At 45.2% G+C, this 23,012-nt stretch overlaps 1 protein-coding gene across 1 annotated transcript in view; it reads right to left on the bottom strand.

The window, feature by feature from the left end:
- Nucleotides 1-21,626, bottom strand: part of LOC121863411 (peroxidasin-like) — a 180,262-nt gene extending 158,636 nt beyond the window's left edge. Inside the window, exon 1 of the mRNA XM_042362044.1 lies at nt 21,526-21,626. Coding sequence (XP_042217978.1) covers nt 21,526-21,626 — 101 coding nt within the window. The remainder of the gene's footprint in view (nt 1-21,525) is intronic.
- Nucleotides 21,627-23,012: the final 1,386 nt, after the last annotated feature.

The raw sequence follows: 23,012 nt of genomic DNA, 5'->3' as shown, positions 1-23,012 counted from the left end.
CACCTCCCCTGACACCAGCCTCTCACACCTCCCCTGACACCAGCCTCTCACACCCCTGACACCAGCCTCCTCACACCTTGACACCAGCCTCACCTCCCTGACACCAGCCTCACACACTCCCTGACACCAGCCTCCTTACACTCCTGACACCAGCCTCTTACACTCCCTGACACCATCCTCACGCCTCCTGACACCAGCCTCTCACGCCTCCCTGACACCATCCTATCACACTCCCTGACACAGCCTCCCCTCCCCCCCTGACACCAGCCTCACACCTCCCCACACCAGCCCTCTCACACCTCCCTGACACCAGCCTCCCCACACCCCCCCTGACACCAGCCTCCACACCTCCCTGACACGAGCCTCCTGCACCTCCCCGACACCAGCCTCTCGCACCCCCTGACACCCAGCCTCTCACACCTCCCTGACACCAGCCTCTCACACCTCCCTGACACCAGCCTCACACCTCCCTGACACCAGCCTCTTACACCTCCCTGACACCAGCCTCTTACACCTCCCTGACACCAGCCTCTTACACCTCCCTGACACCAGCCTCTTACACCTCCCTGACACCAGCCTCACACCTCCCTGACACCAGCCTCACACCTCCCTCCTCCCACACTTAACGCCCGCCTAAAACACGTTAGACCAGGTCCTTAATCTAGCAGAACACATCAAGACATTTTTTTAAAGAAATTTCTGAGCGTGCCAGAGTAGTGCCCCCAGTAACTGCTGAAGACCAAGGTAACCTGACATAATCACCTAGTTTAATCACCTGGTTTAATCACCTGGCTTAATTACCAAGTTTAATCACCTGAGATACTCCCCAATGACATCACAACAACTCGGGTGGTAGAGGCGAGTCAGTACAGGAAACCTTGCAGTGCTTCAGGTAGTTGTAGCGACTAGTTAACGACTGACGGTGACTGATAATGGTCGTTTGTGGTTGCGTGTGGGCTTCTGACTATACTTATTTGGTAGGTGCTGATGGTTGACGATGGTTGGTTGGTTGTGTATGGTTGAAAATGGAAGCTACAAGCTTGACAAGTAAATGGTTGTTGAAATATATTGATGATGTTTAATGGGTGATAATGATTGGTGATGGTTTTTAATGGGTGATAATGATTGGTGGTGGTTTTTAATGGGTGAAAATGATTGGTGATGGTTTTTAATAGGTGATAATGATTGGTGATGGTTTTTAATGGGTGATAATGATTGGTGATGGTTTTTAATGGGTGATAATGATTGATAACTGGTAACTGCTTCTAATTTATTGTCCACTGATAGTTGTGATTGTTGTTAATGGAGAATCGTGGTTGTGAATGGTTCAATGTGACTCAATAACTGGTGATGGTTGTGAATAGTTATATACGGTTGTTGAAAGTTGTTATTGCTATATAAATGTAGATGGCTGTCAGCAGTTGTTAACGGAGAGAGAGAGAGAATTAATGGTCATGTGAGGGTGTCGACGGGTAATAGTGGTTGTTAAGGGTGGTGTATGGTGGTTAGAGGTGGTAAATGACTCTATAAGTGTCTCGATGGCTGTCAGTGGCTGTTAATGGTTACGTATAATGGTGGTGTTAATGGTTGTTCACTACTGTCACTGGTAATTTATGGTTGTCAGGGTAGATAAAGGTTGGGTTAGGTTAGGTTTGGTTTAGGTGAAGTTAGTTTAGGTTTAAGGTTAGGTTAGGGTAGGCTAGGTTCGGTTAGGTTACGTTTAGTTGAGGTGAAGTTAGTTTAGGTTTAAGGTTAGGTTAGGGTAGGCTAGGGTCGGTTAGGTTAGGTTTAGTTTAAGTCAGGTTAGGTTAAGAAGCGGCAGGACGTGGATGAGGTGTGTATTGTGCACGACTTGACCCAGACGGCGTGCGGGGGCAGGCGGTAAACGCGGTGTTTGGTTCACTATAAAACCCGCCCTCACATTGTTGGCCATTTTATTGATGCCGTTTGCCATACAGCCTCCATCCTCTCACAGCAGCCGAGGCGAACGAGGTGGGGGGGGGGGGACTAGTGAGCCTTTATCTTGCACGTCGAGGTGTTCACACATACATCTGCGGTACATCAATACTCCCTCACTGTTTTTACCACAGGTGAAATATATTATCTACACTGGTTATCGTTTCCAATAAATAAATAAATAAATAAATAAATCTACATTATTAAGGGACTAGGAACCGATCAATTTATAATCAGCTGTTTAGTTTAATACAGTTTAGCGATCCAAAATTTGCTTACTGACGTATTGGACAGAGACGCGCGCATACTGAGGATCCCTGGGTCATAAAACTACACTTTCTCAACAACAATCTCCACCATTCTCCACTGTAAAACACCTCCCCTTAAAACAGTGTATCCTGAGAGTATAAAAAAAAACACACTAAGAGAAAAAGCTGGTTAACATTACCCACATTCATTGAGGTACAAACACGCCTGTTGGTAGTAGTGGTGGCGGAAGACTCAACACACTGACGTTATTATAAAAAAAAACTAACTTAAAACCACGATAAAAAAAAACAGTCAAACAACAAACACATTATCTAAATCCAAAGAAAAAAATGCAATAAATATCACAAAATGGCCTCAGATAAAAGGTGGAATCAATCAAAACACGAGACAAGAATGGGGTCAGGGATTTACCGCTGTGTTATTTCGAGTAAGTTAGTGTCGGCCGCCACCACCTGCTGTGAATTTAGAAGAGAACACTTAACTGCGCGCCGCGATGGACTCTCATTTGATGTCAGTTTGGGATGGGGTCTCATTTTGATTGGAATGTCGAGGTGAATTCTAGTTTGTTTTTTGAAGTTCATGAAATAGTTTTCCCTGTAACAATACACCTAAACCTGGACCTGTCCTGACTTCTCTGAATGAGTTACCTGTATCTAAAACTCAAGTTAGTTTTATACTGATGTGCTTTTATTTTATTTGTAAAGAACCAGATTCGTTTTTTAGTCTAACAGTCATTTGAAAACTCACACACTTTTATTGATAATGGTGTTCCTTTGTTCTGATCTTAATAACTATACTCGTTTGGTTACATTAAAGATAATTTATTGTAACGTAAAGTAGCTAAAATTACCACATTCTTAAAACTATACTTCGGCTTAGTTTACAACCTATAGACACCAGAAGCCATTACCAGGTCAACAACTAACGTGGCGGTCAATATCTACATTGAATTCTTGCAGGGCGAATCTGTATATAGGAGCTGAACGTCACCGCCGCAGACAGACACCTTGCTGGGAACGGCACAAGACCAGAGAATTCAATGACACGATTTTCATCCTTACATTATTTATTTTCCGGTCACTTCAGTTAGTCTCCGGCCACTTCAGTTAGTCTCCGGTCACTTCAGTTAGTCTCCGGTCATATTTGTTATTCTCCGGCCACTTCAGTTAGTCTCCGGCCACTGCAGATATATGTATTGTACAAGAGCGGGACAGTAAGCAGTAGACCGGTACAGCAGGCAGTGAACCGGTAATGCATTAGATAGTTTACCTGTATAACAAGAAATAGACCGAAAACAAACACAGCAAGGAAGTGGACCGGTACAGCAAGCAATGGACCAATACAGCAAGAAATGGACCAATACAGCAAGAAATGGACCAATACAGCAAGAAATGGACCAATACAGCAAGAAATGGACCAATACAGCAAGAAATGGACCAATACAGCAAGCAATGAATTCTAACCCATCTAAATTAACCTAATCTAAACCTACCCTGATTTAGTCCTCACAGTTATATAAACATATTAGCTACTCAATGGCGTTCTCTCTCTCCTCCTGTCCGCACTGTGTCACTCGTAAAGTCGCAGGCCCAAGGATCATACAACTTGCACCTTTATCTCTTCCACTTGTGTGTGTGTGTGTGTCATAAGGTACAGTTTGACACACTGCCATACCATAGTTTACCCTCCAAGTATGACAATTAATGTGTTTAGGGTATTAAGTTAAATTGAGTGCAAATATCGAGCTCCTATGTTAGAAAATATGTTATCATAGACTTTATCCATTATTTTGAACATAGGTATAGGAGTATAGTTTATTAAATTACACTATGATATAACATACTATAGTTCTAGAGGCTTTGATAATATAACCTTATAGTTTAAATATAAAATGGACTGGTACAATTTGTGTTGGTACATCTTGAAAGTTTTCCCGAGATAAAAGTCGAAGCCTCACCCAAGAATATCCTGGTCAGGCGGGTTCTCTAATGGTTGACTGTTCAAACGCTCACCAAACACGGCAGTTAATAGACCCTAAGTTAAGGTTAGGCTAGTCTGGTGAATTTAAGTCATTCTATCTCAAAAACTTTCTTGTAATAACAGTAGTATTGATAGTTGAATCATATAAGAGCCTTAATATTGGCGTTAACGTATTTGCTACTTTTAAAGGTTAGATTGGGTGTTCTCTCTAGTGTAGGAATTTCATTTGTATCAGTGTGTGGTGACGGTGTGGCGGGAAGGACTCACTCGCTACAAACTTGACTTAGGTTTGGAAGAGGCTAATTACGCGCAGATAAAAAAAAATATCTGAATTCTTGGTGAAATATTCGTGATGAATTGTTGATGATAATATACCCAAGATGGCGGCCACAATGTCATACAGAAATTAGAATAATCGTCTACTGTCGCAACATTTTATTTTCGAGAATCAGCAAATCATAACATAACAAATATTAGAAAAAAAATATAGCCGCTCCAGGACCAGTTAATAAAACAAAAAGGCCTTCCATGTAAATGATATTTGGAATATTACTCGGTAACTCCATAGCGAAAACATCCCGGTTTGGTAGGTTAGGTAGCGGGAGTCTGCCACACCATAGAGCGAGCTTTATGGTCACGCAGATAGCCAATCATACCCCATAAAGATGTTCCGGCCAGACAGCAATAAACGTCAATGCTACCTGAGCCTTGAGCTGATGATTAACCTTTAGTCTGTTCTACCACCCGCCTCCACTACGGTACACTCACGCGCCATAGTTTCGATGTACCCTCTACCCCTACTCCTGGCTCGAGGGAAGTCGTAGTCAGGGCTGCAAACCGAACAGTCCCTCTTGTATAGTGATGGTAAATAAAGTGTTGTGAAGTCGCTTAAAAAAAACCTGTATCGTGCACATAGTCTCTCAAATATTACATCATGAACTGCTATTCGTACAATCCAGCGAAGCTTCTAGCTACCACATTGCACCACTGAACGATGGGTGGAGGGGAAGTGAGAGGGGGAGGGACGTTTGGTATGAAGCCAAGGCTACGACTTCCATATAGTCAGGAGGAGGGGTAGAGGATGCATCGAAACTATGGCACGTGAGTGTACCTCGTCCACCGTGAATTACCAGCTATGGGGGTTGGTGTTGTTCCACTCACTGGATACATTAAACACTACAGGCCGGTATAACTGTGGGTCTAAGGCTACACCACCACCTGGACGACACTCAGTGATGAGAAATATATGGAATCATAAACTGTTTTGTTCTTCGGATGATGTTCGTTAAGGGTCGTCCATATTTATCATTGTTTACAAGTTAAAGAAATTAAATAAGTTTGTACTCCTCCTTGAAACAGTCCTCTGAGAATCTGGGTCCTTCAATACAAGTACTGTACACGAGGAAATACTTTTTTCAAACATAGGGATGTAGACCTATGGAACAGTCTACCAGCCCAAGCTCCAAGAGTCCTTGACAAAATCATCAAGAACAGTGGAGGGATCCTACACAGGCCACTGACTTCCTTCTTCCCTTCTAAGTAAGGAATATATATATATATATATATATATATATATATATATATATATATATATATATATATATATATATATATATATATATATATATATATATATATATATACACACAGTACACGGAGGTAACTTTCCAAGACAAAATATATGTGGACATGCTTGATCCCTTAAAGGATACTTGTGTGAAATAAAGAAAGTTAAAATGTTTATAACTACACGCCTGTCCTCACTTAAATGAGTCATATTTTCTAGACTAGTGAAATATCTGTCTTGGCTGGCACAGGCTGGGTCACGCACCTGCCCGCCCTCCCTCCCTACACTCACCCTGGTCACTTACACAATAACACTGGACCGGTTTTATAATTGTCTCAAGCACGATAACAAAATTTATCAATGGCGGATTATTGTGAAATCTTATGTTATCCAACTTTACACTACAAGAATATTGTTTCGTGGCCGCCAGTTACTTACTCGACATGAGAGCGAGAATTTACCAAGGCTTTGTACACCAGGGAGGAGGAGGAGGTCGCCGAGGAAAGTAAACTGAGCGCGCCTTAACGTGCACTGATGTTTACGGCCGAGTTAACAGCGTAATCACCCGGGTTAACAGTGTATGTCGGGGAAAAACAGTGACTTTACGGCCACAACAACACCTCACCGGGAGGGTCACGCGTGAGTGGCTGCGCTACATCGTCCCGACAACCTCCACGCCGCCTATACGCTACCACAAACTAACAACACGACCAAAACACGGTCCTAATATGGCTATGACACCTCTACGACTTGGCCTCGGAACAAGGCAGCAAAACGGCCACAATACCAAACACTGCCGTATTCTCCCGCAGTTCTTATATTTTGACAACGTTAAACTATGTCTCAGCTCGAGAATCGTTTGACATAACTATTCCTTCAGGATCACCACTGTATATTATCAAACAAAAATGTTGTAAGCTGGTGTTAGCGGTCACTGTCACAATCTTATATTCCCAAAGCAACATCCTGGGGTTCCAATAATATTCACTGAGTGTAGACGTCCTGTCCCCCTCGGAATGGTAAACAAGTATAAATGACATGTATACTATAGATTCTAGACCACCAGCGAGTACTTTATGAAGAGCCCTATGAAATGTAATTAAATAAATCACAATAGCTTAATTACTCTGCCAGTAACAACGGGGAAAGGGTATTGTTATCGACCCAGTCTGTCTGTCTGGGTAACTTTCTGTATTCCATTTGCCCCTGTCTACCCAGCAGTAATTGGGAACCTGGTTGTTAATCGATTTGCGGATCGTGTTCCGGGATAATGGTTAGCCAGTGCAGTTGGCGAGTTGTCCGGTCTTCTCGGACTAATCCTTGACACTGGGTCATGCAGCTCATTAACTCAGGGTGTGGTTGTGTTGGCGACAGCTTCCCCACCTTAAATAAAATCACGACTAGGTGGCTCTTGGGCTGGCCATTCTCGTACACGAGGGTCAACCATTATGTACGTGGAACAAAAACTCTCTGGAAAAGAAACCTCTGCAAAGGGCAGTAGGCAGCTACCAAACAGGGAGGTACTACCGCCTGGGAAGGTATTGGAAGCATAATGTGTTGTCTAATGGTAGACCCTGCCGCCACATGGCATCACGAAAATTGTGACCAAGTCCCAGGTTGTTGATCTGACTTTCTGCCTCATTTACACACAATTGCAGGGTCTCAATTGTTTCATTTACTATTGACAACACAACATACATATATCGTTTCTTGCTTTTGATTTTTTTCATTTTTGTATTTCTTTATTATTATTATTATTATTATTATTATTATTATTATTATTATTATTATTATTATTATTATTATTATTATATTTTCGCCCCCCAGGCCCCGATGTGGGTCAGTGACCTGTGCTCGGGGAATCCCCGCCCAAAAAAAAAAAAAAAAAAAAAATCTAACAAGATACACCCAATAGATATCTTCGACGTCTGAAAACATTGGAGCAAAAAATATAGATCCAAGAAGCTTTGACAATAGAAGACTTTGGCAATAGAAACCTTTAGCATAAAAAACATTTGACAAAAGAAACCTCTGGCACAAGTACAATTTGGCGCGTAAAATATAAACCCGAGAAGAAATAGATCCAACGAAACCTCCTTCGTCCTGATCATTCAGTACAAGAGGCCGTGTAGCATGATGCCACCACAGGGGATCCAACTCCCGTGTGTAATAATACACTCAGGTGTCACAGCCACAATCAACTGACACTCGGGGCAGCTGTGTTGATACAAGCGTAACCAGGTGCTGGGAGATGTGCGTGTGTGTGTGTGTGTGTGTGTGTGTGTGTGTAGTAGTGCTTTGAGAGAGAGAGAGAGAGAGAGAGAGAGAGAGAGAGAGAGAGAGAGAGAGCAATACCCGAGGAAGACGCTTTGTCCTCTCTAGACCAGAAATTAGGACAAGGATATAAACCTGCCAATATACCCCGCCAGTTGAGGATGTTTACTGAACATGATTACCACGGTCAGGGGAGTACCACGGTAGTCACACACACACACACACACACACACACACACTAAATCTGGGTAGCACTGGGATTAGCTTCTCTCAACCTTGTAAAGATAATATTTTCTTCTCTCACTGGGTTTATCAGCCCATTGCCCGCCTATCCTGACTTATCAAGCATATTTTTTTCTGCTTGAGGGAGTGTTTTCAAATACTCGTATACTCTCATGAGCTAGTTAGGCATACTACCAGACCCGCACTAAGTCACTGCTGTCTGCCCTCCATTTTTCTATCAATATCTGAATAATTGATCATTTCTATCATGAGCCTATCATAGTTATTGTTCATTATATTTATTAATGTTTGTCATCAATAACTTCACTGGTTACTGCATTAAATAACTCATATGGATGATTAATGTTAATGGTATTTTCTAAGGGATTATCTTGGTATCTAATAAAATTAACTCATGAATAAGAAAATAACTAAAGATAAGTAACTACAAACACATTTCTTAGTACTGTTGCCAATACTATAATCAGTAAAGTTTTTTCTCCTCAGAGGAACTTTATATATTACACAACATTATACGTGTGGACGATGTTACCGCTGTCAAAACAACAACTAGGAAATAAACTAATTCTCAGTTAACAGAAAAAGTAGTCATCAAATCACATTCTCCTATAGCGTAGTTTCAGAATAATTTGTGTTAGGCCAGGCAGCATGAACTAGCCAAAACTCGCCATATGGACCAAATACTTGAAATGGTGTCATGATACTGTGGGCAAACGCATCTGACCGGTTCATCCCTCTGACCCCACAAAGATACTCTCAATTGGCGTGGCAATCAGATTATATCGACTCTACCTTAACTAAATGTGTTATCATCAGTTAAAAGGGAAAAAAAATAAGGTTGCGACTAATGTTAGAGTATGTTGGTCCGTCACCGCGGGGAATCAGGAGCTCGGTGGTGAATGGTTATCTAAATTGCATCGACCACTGCAGACGGGCTATGAGGGAAGGCTAGAAGGAGGGTGAACTTCTGAGCCGCTATGTTTGACCCCAAGTGAAAGACCTGTTTGACCCTAAGTTAATGTCCTGTTTGACCCTAAATAGACGTCCCACTCAGCCTAAAATAAATCCTCCATTTGGCCCTGATTTCCTTCAAATGCTATCCACAAAAATGGCGATGCGAGAGCCCAGGAAGATGATTTAAGTGACCAAGTGATGTTAAGAAATGATAACACCGAGTATCCGTCCACCCCTTTATGGTTCATCCTGACGGAGGTATAGTGACGAAGGCCTTCTACACGACACTATTTCACGTAGGTATTGTGTAGATTTATATGGTGACGCCATTAGAAGGGTAACAGAAACTTTACGAAATTATTGAAAGTATAACATTACAAGAAACACACACACACACACAAGCAAGGTTAACATATAAAGAATTTAGTCCTACACGACACAAACAGCACGTAGAATATAATTAACAATATCCTGAATACTTCCCACCCATCATAAATAACCCGGTTTGTATCCCCCAACAACCACTCGGGTGTTGGCTCCGGGGGTTCACTTCATCCCCGAGACCAACAAATACTTAACACTCACGCAGACCAACACTAAAGTAGATACAGACCGAGACAAGCAGGAGGAGGAAGACCTGGTCAATGGGACCTGGTCAGTGGTGGGACCTGGTCAGTGGGAGGAGGAACTGGTCAGTGGGAGGAGGAACTGGTCAGTGGGAGGAGGAACCGGTCAGTGGGAGGAGGACTTGGTTAGTGGAGGACCTGGTCAGTGGAAGGAGGAACTGGTCAGTGAGACTGGTCAGTGGGAGGAGGACTGGTCAGTGGGAGGAGGACCTGTCAGTGGAGGACCTGGTCAGTGGGAGGACCTGGTCATTGGGAGGATCTGGTCAGTGGGGAGGGATCTGGTGAGCTGGAGGTGGGAGGACCTGGTCGTGGGAGGAGGACCTGGTCGGTGGGAGGAGGACCTGGTCGGTGGGAGGAGGACCTGGTGGGAGGAGGACCTGGTCGGTGGGAGGAGGTCGGTGGGAGGAGGACCTGGTCGGTGGGAGGAGGACCTGGTCGGTGGGAGGAGGACCTGGTCGGTGGGAGGAGGGACCTGGTCGGTGGGAGGAGGGACCTGGTCGGTGGGAGGAGGACAGGGGAGGAGGACCTGGTCGCAGGAGGACCTGGTCAGTGGCAGGAGGACCTGGTCGGTGGGAGGAGGACCTGGTCAGTGGGAGAATGACCTGGTCGGTGGGAGGAGGACCTGGTCGGTGGCAGGAGGACCTGGTCGGTGGCAGGAGGACCTGGTCGGTGGGAGAATGACCTGGTCGGTGGGAGGAGGACCTGGTCGGTGGGGAGGAGGACCTGGTCGGTGGGAGGACCTGGTCGGTGGGAGGGAGGACCTGGTCGGTGGGAGGACCTGGTCGGTGGGAGGAGGACCTGGTCGTGGGAGGAGGACTGGGAGGAGGACCTGGTCGGTGGGAGGAGGACCTGGTCGGTGGGAGGAGGACCTGGTCGGTGGGAGAATGACCTGGTCGGTGGGAGGAGGACCTGGTCAGGAGGACCTGGTCAGTGGGGAGGACCTGAGGAGGACCTGGTCGGTGGGAGGAGGACCTGGTCGGTGGCAGGAGGACCTGGTCAGTGGGAAATGACCTGGTCGGTGGGAGGAGGACCTGGTCGGTGGGAGGACCTGGTCGGTGGGAGGACCTGGTCGGTGGGAGGACCTGGTCGGTGGGAGGAGGACCTGGTCAGTGGCAGCAGAGCCCAGCAGCTTCATGGAGGGGCACGACCCTATAGGTGATACCCAGATGTGAATCCTGGAGGAACAGTGGGAGAGAAAGGAAGGAGGGGGTAAGGGAGGGGAGAAGGAAGGGGTAAGGAAGGGGAGAAGGAAGGTATGGAAGGGAGAAGGAAGGTAAGATTGAGCAGGGGTGAGGGGGGGGAAGGGAGCAATAGGATCATCTGGAGTACCGAGACGTGAGAACTTCATCACTGCTGCAAAGGGTCACGTGTAGGGGGAGGGGCGTTACCACCTCAAGCCTGGGCAAGTCTTCACGGTGCTGTTGTTATTATTGATGCCTTGTTTTGTTGGAGAGAGAGAGAGAGAGAGAGAGACCATGTATCGAGTAAGGAAGAACACGCTAATGAAATAGACACGTTCAACCAGCCCTCGAGTTTATCAGGGGCAGACGAGGGAGGGGAGGTATGAGAGGTAATGGAGGGAGGGAGGTATGAGAGAGGTAATGGAGGGAGAGAGGTGTGTAAAGAGAGGTAACGGAGGGAGGGAGAGAGGTAATGGAGGGAGGGAAGGTGATCAGACCAGGAACGAACTAAAACCGAGTGATTTTAACTGTTGGTAAGAAACTTAATATAGCGAGAACAAAATCCTCTCAAACAAAACTAAACGATAATATTACAAACAAAAACATTTAGACAGTGATTAACAAGACAAACTGGACGTAATAATTAAGGTTTGTTTTTTTATTCCCCGGGGCAAAAATATTATTACACTCAACAAGAGCCAGAGGTGAAGCCCAGTCACTGTGAGTCGCCATGTTGTTCTTAAATATAACGATCAATACAGGTACGATGATTGGTCCACTCTTGAAAGTTTTAAACCAATCAAATGACTCCATCCCCAAAGGCTTTAGGTCAGGTCATGACGGTACTGGAGACACACAAGACTGACATTTGTGGAGTACTGACCAACTAAACACGAACGAAAAATAAATATTGGGATAAAATAGTTTTTCCCATAAAATGTAGATGAATTATGTTATCAAATAAGCTCCACCCATCTTTGGCTTCCTTAGCAACCGTTACAGCTCGTGAAAGATGATTGATTGGTTGATGGTTGCTATGAGTCCCGCCACCACAAGAGGAAATTTCACTGCAGATTTGTCGACAGTTCAAGTTAATAATATCATTGGTTGAAAAATTAACTATATATTGCTTATTGTCGGGTTATAATAGAAAAAAAAACCCACATACACCTCAGTTGGAGTTATCACAGGTGGCTGACTGTCCCTGGGGAAGAGGTAAGACTTATGGCAGATGTCAACAATGGTACCCGCGCCGTACACACACACACACACACACACGTCTGGTATCAACAGTGCCTGGTCAGGGGTGTACACTGCCCATACCAAATAAGTGCAGCACAGAGCAACAAGAGGGTTCAAATCACCATGGCTACACACGACATGACAACTAATGAATGTATGTATGTATGTATGTATGTATCTTTGTATGTATGTATATGTATGTATGTATGTGAGTGTGTGTGTGTGTACGTGTGTGGTTCAACGCCTTGCCGTGGCCTTCACTCAGGGTATATGACTGAGTCGCTTGTTTTGCTTGGTGTTGTGTTCCTGGCTGTGTTTTACCTACGGCTGTGTTTGTGTTTTTCTGTCACTCTTCTTACTTCCTCTACCGCGTGTTTGTGTTTCCCCCGCTTGTCTTTTACGCTCCTAATTTGTTTTTCCTCGTCATTAATTAATTCTTACGTAAGCCAATAAGACAGAAGGTCAAGCAATATGTTCAGTTAGGTCATACAACATCCTCTATGCTGCACTCGAGCGAGACGCCAACTCACACGAGGTGCTGCCTTACCAAGAGGTATGACCCTGACCTTTATCTTCTTCACTGGAGAGAGACAGCAGCTGTACGGGTTGCTGTCATGGTAAATATACAGAAGGGTATGGTGACTATACACAGGGGTATGGATGGTGAATATACAGAAGGGTATGGTGACTATACACAGGGGTATGGATGGTGAATATACAGAAGGGTATGGTGACTATACACAGGGGTATGGATGGTGAATATACAGAAGGGTATGGTGACTATACACAGGGGTATGGATGGTGAATATACAGAGGGGTATGGTGACTATACACAGGGGTATGGATGGTGAATATACAGAGGGGTATGGTGACTATACACAGGGGTATGGATGGTGAATATACAGAGGGGTATGGTGACTATGGTATGGATGGTAATATACAGAAGGGTATGGTGACTATACACAGGGGTATGGATGGTGAATATACAGAAGGGTATGGTGACTATACACAGGGGTATGGATGGTGAATATACAGAGGGGTATGGTGACTATACACAGGGGTATGGATGGTGAATATACAGAGGGGTATGGTGACTATATAGAGGGGTATGGATGGTGAATATACAGAGGGGTATGGTGACTATACACAGGGGTATGGATGGTGAATATACAGAGGGGTATGGTGACTATATAGAGGGGTATGGATGGTGAATATACAGAGGCGTATGGTGACTATATAGAGGGGTATGGATGGTGAATATACAGAGGGGTATGGTGACTATATAGAGGGGTATGGATGGTGAATATACAGAGGCGTATGGTGACTATATAGAGGGGTATGGATGGTGAATATACAGAGGCGTATGGTGACTATATAGAGGGGTATACCTGCCAAGGCTGACACAATTGATCACTCCGTTCTTGGGTCATGCTGCGGAGGTCCTTGAAGACTAACATAACGGAGGTTCTCCTTGACCTTTGACCTTCTGACCCTATGAACACCCGGGGTGGTCTAAGACAAGGATGAAAAAACAAAACAAAACAAAACATGGTAGCTCTTCCCGAGTAATACTGACTATCAGTGAATTTTATAAACAACGCTGACCGCCCAACTCACGTGACCTCCTCAGTGGTGACCCAGGGAGCACACAACATGAAGGCAACGTGTTCTAGACTTGTGTTCAAGATACACAAACTATTTCTAAGATACTGACATTTCTGAAGTTGTAACTCAAACGTTATAACTTGTGCGTACATCACAGCTCCTGGCAAATGTTGCTGACTGACTCATCTGTAAAACAGACTTCAGTCTGGGCGAGTACTGCATGACGGACCAAGAAATATAATAATGAATACCGCGATGATGCAGTCTTTGACCTTACCTTGCCAGAGTACAACTTAAAATTCATGAGGTTTGTCTGTACGAACAACACCCAATAAGAGTTCACGAACACAAGACAGACGATGGGCATTATAGAGATCTGGGGCCAAATAAACGTAGTTAGGAAGGTCAGGAATAAGATGAGCGGTTAGAAGTATCAAAGATCAAGATGACGTGGTTAAAATAGTCAGGGACCAGTAAGATGGGAACCTAAAGGTGGTACACGGAGGGTTTATATAAGAGAGACTACAGTGTTCCTACCACAAGACAAGGGAACAAAAGTCGTTATTAGTGTTGGTGTATAAGAATTTTGCCGTTTAAGACTGGATTGACCGCACGAGTCTTCCCTCTCCACAACAGTCGGTCACGGCCTCCTGTGTAGTTACTCATCTCTCCATCTTACTCTTTATCTATGGATTTTTATCATCAGGTATCAATACACAAAAAGACAAATGCGGTACGGTGAATATAAATGAACTGTGGCTGGCAGACACGCTGTCGTGGAGGGAGTGGCTCCTAATCTGCACACAAAAGATGTTCTCCGGGAGGAATGCGTCACCGGTACAATAATGCTAAATATTCACAGCAAAAAGTAGAGAAACTTCAGTTACTGCGAGGAAACATGACCAACAGTCGTAATGTGAAGTCTGGTGAACGTGTAAGACTTACTGCAAGCTTTCCCCGAGAGATCTATTTTTTCTTCTGAATATATTCTAAGATATGTTGGCCATAAGGATATGGTTACACAAGGGTCAAGATGCCAAGAGCTGCGTCGCTGGTGGACTTGTGTCGACCTGGAGATTTGGTAACGATGTTAACTCGGGGTCGGGGGGAGGTGGATGAGAAGAGAAGGGTGGAGTCACCAGGTGAATATCAAGTACTGTACACGCACTACTAGCTCACTATCACACACCTTATATGGCGGCTCAGAGGCTCTTCCACTTACCTGCTAAAGCAACCTTTTACTGAAGCTTGTAAAACCTCCGCTATCTGGAACCTGATTCTTATGCGAGTTAAATTACTCACAGCCCCAAAAACTCCTTAACGAAACCTTTTGTACTCCATCAAGTGCGTCTTTGGCTTAATGGTGCACGTCTCTGACCACATACACGACTACGCCAGATACCTTTAAGTGTCCGGATAAAAGTTATCTATTTTTACCGTCTTTGAGGATGTGTTAGTGATAGATATAGTGATGTTTTAGTATGTGAGGGGGTGGGGAGGGTCGGTGAGTGAGGGGGTGGGGAGGGTCGGTGAGTGAGGGGTGGGGAGGGTCGGTGAGTGAGGGGTGGGGAGGGTCGGTGAGTGAGGGGTGGGGAGGGTCGGTGAATGAGGGGGTGGGGAGGGGTCGGTGAATGAGGGGGGTGGGGAGGGTCGGTGAGTGAGGGGGTGGGGAGGGTCGGTGAGTGAGGGGGTGGGGAGGGGGCGGGCTTGGTGTGTTTGCAAGTGATACAGAGAAGAGTGTGGTGATGTAGGGCGTCCCGCTATCACCGCCATGCAACAAGAACCTTCACTCAGCTAATTACACCCACCCGCCGCACCGAAGTTTTTCTGTCGTCCAACTCAATTGTTAGCCGGGAGCGAGGCGTGTGTCTTGCTGCTGCTATTACTGTCAGGTGATCACTTTGACGTTACCTGGAGCGTATCTTAAGGCTCTGGTGTATACCCTCACGCGACCCCACCTATACCCTACACACACACCCCCCAGGACAAGTTAAGGTATTACACAACAACCAGAGACTTACAAGTTATCGAGATTATCAGAAGAATCACCGTATTTCCACTGTTTATATTAATGTTCTTATATTCGAGGGTCTCTGATATCTGTATTCACAACTCTACTCAATTATCAGGTCATCAGAATCAGTATGTATCATGATGACTCTACCTGACAAGAACAGTTTGGGAGAGGCGAGAATTTTATAGCATGTTCACCCCTCCCTGTCCTTACCTTGTTCCTGCCTCCACACGACCCCACCACCACCACCTTCGCCACACTCTGCTCCTACCAGTAGATAACCCTCGCTAGTAACCCCTCAGTAGATATACAACTGCCGCTGTATGATCCGGTATTTGCAGGTGTATAAATCAGCCAGAGGTAATAAATGTACGTATACAATTAGCTGTTGTATTTATCACATCCATTTGATTATAAGCCTAAATTTAGAGCCTTTACGTTATTCTGAATTATGGTGTGTGTGTGTGTGTGTGTGTGTGTGTGTGCCACTTCACCGCTCGCAGCTCCGAGGTCAACACAAACACCACGGACAAACATGCAGGCTTGTGATTTACCGAAAAGATTACCTACATAGAGCAAGCGGGCGTCTCGTGGGATCCTTCACGCCTGATTGAGCCGAGTGATTGCATGTTGATCTCGGCAAACAATCGTGTTATTTTACGGAGCATCGTTTAGATACACTGGAAACAAACCTGTAGACAACCGGCAATTGCAAATCCTCATCTCGTTTGCATAGAGCACAGTACATGTAATATTCAGTATGCAAATGTACGCCACACTGCATCTCGGTTAGTTACTCCCGCCTGTGAGTTATGGGCGTGTGGGAGACCATCTACATGCAGAGGCAATGTATACGGTAATGATTATTCATAGGTCTTGTTAGTTTTATGTGATGTCTCGTTATTATCCTGCCTCTACCTTAATGTGTGTGTGTGTGTGTGTGTGTGTGTGTGTGTGTGTGTGTGTGTGTGTGTGTGTGCGTGTGTGTGTGTGTGTGTGTGTGATGGAAGCCCCTCGAAAGCGAGGATGGCAGGCCCAAGGGCCACCTAGGCGTGAATTTGTTTAAGGTGTAGAACCGGCGCCCACACAACAACCACACCCTAAGTTAACGAGCTGCATGACCCAGTGTCAAGGAATAGTCCGAGAAGACCGGACAACTCGCCAACTGCACTGGCTAACCATTACCCCGGAATACGACCCGCAAGTCGATTAACATCCAGGTTCCCAATTACTGCTGGGTAGACAAAGGCAAACGGCGTAAAGAAACTTGCCCATAGATTCACCCTGCCCGAGGATCGAACATGGGTCCGCTCGCTTGCAAGACGAGGATGCTGACCATTACACAATTGAAAAGGTATAAGGATAGTTTTAAGACAAACCTAAAGAAGGTGCCAAATCGACCCCCTCACCTCGGGGTCGATTACTCCACATCGTAACGCTTGGAGGAGCACCACACGAGAAGGTGACAATACTTTCGAGTTAGCCCGACTACAAATCGAGACAAACAAGCGGTAACGCGGGAGAGACGCTGTCACCGCCCCTCCCGCACTAGATGCAGCCCTCCACATGTACAACGTTTGTGAACGACGCTGAGGGTCCCGTAACGGCATCTTTAGTTCACTTCAGAGCTCAACAACGAAGGTAACATCCCTAATAACTCATATCATTGTGTCATAGCTGGATAATCGTCATACACGGTTCCGAGTGACAGCAAAGTAGTAGTAGTAGGCCTGTTGCAGGCAATGTATGCAAGAGGCCTATCCGTGCTCCAACACACAATAAAATTTGAAACAACCGCAGTCAAGCAAGTGGCGTATGCTGACGACCTTACAGGAGCAGGAAAAGTGGAGGACATCAAAAAGTGGTGGGACTTGGTAACATCATATGGTCCACAAATAGGGTACCACCTAAATGCCAGCAAGTCCTTCCTCAATGTGAAGTCAGAACACTATGAACGGGCAATGGAGGTGTTCGGTGGAAGTGAAGTCAAAATAACAAAGGAGGGCCAAAGACACCTCGATGCAGTAATCGGCACAACAAACTTCAAGACCGAGTACATAACGGGAAAGGTAAATGAGTGGGTCAGGGAAATCCAAGCTCTGTCGGATATTGCTGACACAGAGCCTCATGTTGCTTTAGCGGCATTCACCCACGGAGTCAAGCAGCGCTGGAACTACCTGATGAGTACTATCCCTGATATCGGACCTCTCCACCACCCTCTGGAAGAAGCTATCAGCGTCAATTTCATTCCAAAATTAGTGAAACATCTCCACTTAACCACAGCAGAAATCACTCCTTGCACTACCACTGAGACTAGGAGGAATGGGATTGACCAATCCAGAGGAGATTGCTGCCACCGAACATCAAAACTCAGTCAAGCTTACAGCAGCCATCACAGATCACATAATAGCTCAGAACACAACAGGTGAGGTAGATACCAGTGAAGTAAACAAGATTCGAAGGTCCATTATGACAGAACGACAGCACGGCCAATGTGATAAGTTGTAGCAATTGATGTTGCAAGTAGCGGAGAATTTGAAAAAAAAAGAAAAGTAGCTATGGCGCAGGAGGTGGGCGCCTCGAACTGGCTGACTACATTACCGATAAGAGCAAAAGGTTTCAGTCTTAACAAACAAGAATTTACAGATGCCATTGCTCTAAGGTACGGTAGGCCAGTAGTAGGTTTGCCCTCCCAATGCATGTGTGGCTCTTCCTATGACGTCAATCACGCCATGGTGTGCAAGAAAGGGGCTTCATATGCATGAGGCACGACGAAGTAAGGGATCTCACTGCAAATATGTTGAAGGAAATTTGTCGTGATGTCAGGGGAGAAGCGACCCTCCTTCCATTGGACGGTGAGAATTTCCAACAAAGGACTTCAAACACATCCAACGAAGCCTGCGTTGACGTCAGTGCTCGAGGATTCTGGACGCGGGGACAGCGAGCCTTCTTCGACATCAGGATTTTTTATCCCATGGCCACATGTCACCGCAGCCTAGCTCTCGATGCTGCACACAGGAGGAACGAGAACGACAAGATTAGGGCATATGGGGAGAGAATTCAGAACGTTGATCAAGGCAGCTTCACTCCTCTGGTGTTCACTACCTCTGGTGGGATGGGACCAAGTGCAAGATGCGTCTATGCCAGACTCGCCGAGGTGCTATCTGAACAGAAGCAGCAGCCCAGAAGTTATGTTACAGCCTGGATGAGATGTCGACTGTCCTTCTCTCTCCTTGGGTCTGCTTTGCTCTGCCTCAGGGGAACGAGAGCATCGGCCCCAAAGGCGACAGCAGTTGCAGATATTGAGTACGAGGCAACAGTCACTGAATGCCGCCTAGATCTGCGGCTCAACTAACTCAACACAGCTAGAGTAGCTACTTATGTATTAGGATAGTAAATTTTAAAGTAATAAAATGGCGGCAAAGGTGTGGCTATTGGGGGAGGCTGGAGGCCACGTAGTAGTCTGTTTCGGGGGGGGGGTAGGGAGGGTATGAGGTAGTTGTGTTGTAAGTAGTGGTGGTCACTATACCCCCACACACATCCTCCCAGTGTACAGTCCCCTTCACTGGTGGGTTTACAGGGGCTCGTCTTATAAACATTCCACAAATCAATACATTGAGATATTTGTTTCAATATTGTTTTCCTTTGATTCCATAGTATGTTTACCATTGCGAGTTTCCTGCTGTCGAATGCAAACAAAACAAGGGCTGCCACACTGCACAAAACCTGACGACCCTTTGTAAACGCACTAGTGAATGAATGACACTAAGACTCTGCACTAAGACTCGGCGTTAAGACTCGGCTCTAAGACTTGGCGCTAAGACTCGGCACTAAGACTTGACACTTAGACTCGGGCACTAAGACAGTTGTATTTTTGGAGGATTCAGAACGGCTGACAAATTATGAATACGATAATGAGCTTTCAATAACCTCGAGTATAACAGTTGTCCCTCGTGTAACGAGGATGGCCGGCCCAAAGGCCTCCTAGGCGTGATTTGTTTAAGGAATAGAAGCTGTCGCCAACACAACAACCACACCCTAGGTTAACGAGTTGCATGACCCAGTGTCAAGGAATAATCCGAGAAGACCAGACAACTAGCCAACTGCACTGGCTAACCATTACCCAGGAATACGATCCGCAAATAGATTAACATCCAGGTTCCCAATTACTGCTGGGTAGACAGAGGCAAATGGCGTAAAGAAACTTGCCCATAGTTTCACCCTGCCTGGGGATCGAACTTGTGTTTGCTCGCTTGCGAGGCGAACATGCTGACCATTAAACCACAGGTCGCCACACCAAGGGTGACAGCATTACCCAGTCGCTACAGTTTGGGTAACCGCTGTGTTCACTGCTCAGAGCCCCGGCGTTTGTGACTCGTTGGGGGGTGTCTGACTAACACACTAAAATATTTAAATTCCTACTAAAACAAGCGATCCAATCTGTTAGTAAAAAGAGGGCGTAAAACAGTTAGTTCTATACATTGCCCGCCGCCAAGGTGAGAGATTTAGCTGGGTCACATCTGCTTTGACATGTTATTGATATGCATGTAAAATAAATTTTTATTTCTGTATTTGTCATAATGATCAAGTGCATAATTTTCATATGCATAAGAACGACATTCTTCCCTGATAACTTCAATAACATGCCATCTTCACCAGAGAGAGAGAGAGAGAGAGAGAGAGAGACGTCCGCAGGGTGACAACACCAATAAAAAAGGAAGTGAGGAATCCTATATTTTTTTTTTACAATTACATTCGGAACGGAATGTTAAGAGGAAATGTGAGTAACATCCTCAGGTAAGAGACATTATAACCAAGAACACTCACAGGTGTGTAGTTCAGGATCCCAACACTGCTGGTGCTGCATTACTTCATTTAGTTTCGATACTGACGCGGACTTTTGGAGATGACTGTACACCTTAGAGCTAGACGGTGGTGGAGTGTGTTTTGAGGAGTATGGTGACTTGTCTCATTTCTGCTTTACTGCCTAAGTCCACACACACACACACCTCTCTCTTCTCTCTCTCTCACGGAGGAGCTTCACCATCAGGGGGAGGGCCACGAGCTGCCTCACCGTCACTACAACAAAAACATTGGCAGGTTCTAGGATGACATATAATTACCGCCACTCCCTCCCTCCTCTAATGGGATAATTTCACATTGTATCTGCTTGTGTCCTGTTCGCTTCCACCCCCTAGTCTGCTGGAGGCTTTAAGTATCTGCTGAATGATACAGGAGTCTGCTGGAGGCTACAATTGTCTGCTGGAGGATACAGGAGTCTATTAGGAGGCTACAAATGTCTGCTGGATGCTACAGGACTCTGTTAGAAGCTACAAGTTTCTTCTGTAGGTTTAAAAAAAACCTGCTGGAGGATACAAGTGTCTGCTGGAGGGTACAAGCGTCTGCTGGAGGGTACACGTCCACCATCACTATCATCATAATTGTCCGTCATCAACTTAGTCACCACTACTACTACTACCACTACCACCACTTATAGCACTACCACCATCATCGTACTGACAGCATCAACACAAGAGTATCATATGGTAAGAGTTGACAGCCGCTCCGTCATCATCTAGGGTTATCATCAGTCAAGCTTTGGTCTTCACTCACTTGGTCTTTGTCACGGTGGCTGTGGGCGGACAGTTGCTCGGCACGACTGAGTACGACACATCCTGATTGACTGCTGCATGATACAAGTTCCCCCCTGTCATGCAGAGATGTCTTGCTTCATGCTACAAGAACCTTCCAGTCAGAGATGTGAGGATATGTGCCACAAGGCCATCATGGATGTAAAGAAGTCCTGAGATAAGCACATACACCTGACACATTTGGTTACCGCCCTGTGGCAAGGTCCTGGGTCCAGGGTCCAAGAGCGTCGCACGATAAACCTTCCTCTTACAGGTGTATGAAGATGTAAGCCTTGTTGATCTAAGCTAATGCACGAAATTAACGTTAAAAAATAGCATAAAAAATATACTGAGACTACCTTAACTCCCTACGTTACAATGCACCAGACAAAAACTTCAAGAAGTGACTGGTGTGAATGTATCTAACACACGTCTTCTCACCATAATTTTTATGTTAATTTTGTCTATTATTGCTTGTATTTTAGCCTAAGTCAACGTGTGAGGAGCTGGAACCCGGCACATTGAACCTCTCACTGGCCTAGTTGTGGAGGTTTATAGTAGCGCGATTTTATTATACCCAGTTCATGTTGAGTGTTAAGACCCCCCCCCCCTTTTTCTACCTTGATTTATGACAAGTGTTAATGTTAAGGACGGGTTATATAGCGTGTCTCACCGTATCTTGGCTGTGTGGTGTAATGATAACTACGATGTGTTTGTATTCTCTGCTTGTCTTAACTCTCATTTAGTGTGATAGTAACTAATGGAATGTTGCTTCGTATGTTCCCGTCCCTAAGAGCAAGACCATAGTAGCGTGGAGCTCTCTCTCTCTCTCTCTCTCTCTCTCTCTCTCTCTCTCTCTCTCTCTCTCTCTCTCTCTCTCTCTCTCTCTCGACTTGGGCTAGCAACACCCTAACACAAGAACCTGTTATCATAGACTTTAACACTGAAAACAATATATACAATAGAATGTATAGACCAAGCTTGACACTAACACACAGACGGACATTACCCTGAACTTTCTCTGGAGGGACACTAGGACCTGCATCCTTGACGTCAACCATTACAAACAGTCACACTAACTTTCCTCACACCCCCCGAACCAGACAACTTGTACATTGACATCATCTGTCCAAGGAAACTCTTAATCCAGGAAACCAAAATATCTCAACATAATACTATAAAAAGATCATATAGTGACACCACTATGAGGATCACAGTACAGATCTCATCAAAACTCAATGGTGGATAAACACTTCGTCCAAAAAAGTATCTTTACCGAGGGGTCCGATGAATTTCAAAACGAACACTACGACTCCTGTTCTCTCGGTAAGGTTGTGGAAATCCTTCATCCGTTGTGTCATATTGTATGTACATTGTATATTCTTGTATTATTGAAGGTTAAATGAGCCTATACTTATTACGTCACTCTCTCGTGTCCGTATTTATTCACAACTTCAGATGTATTATGAG

The sequence above is a fragment of the Homarus americanus genome, unplaced genomic scaffold (assembly GCF_018991925.1).
Source record: "Homarus americanus isolate GMGI-L3 unplaced genomic scaffold, GMGI_Hamer_2.0 scaffold40248, whole genome shotgun sequence".
In the NCBI taxonomy this organism is placed as follows: Eukaryota; Metazoa; Arthropoda; class Malacostraca; order Decapoda; family Nephropidae; genus Homarus; species Homarus americanus.
The sequence above is the reverse complement of the archived record's forward strand: the minus strand, read 5'-3'. Positions and strand labels throughout refer to the sequence as shown.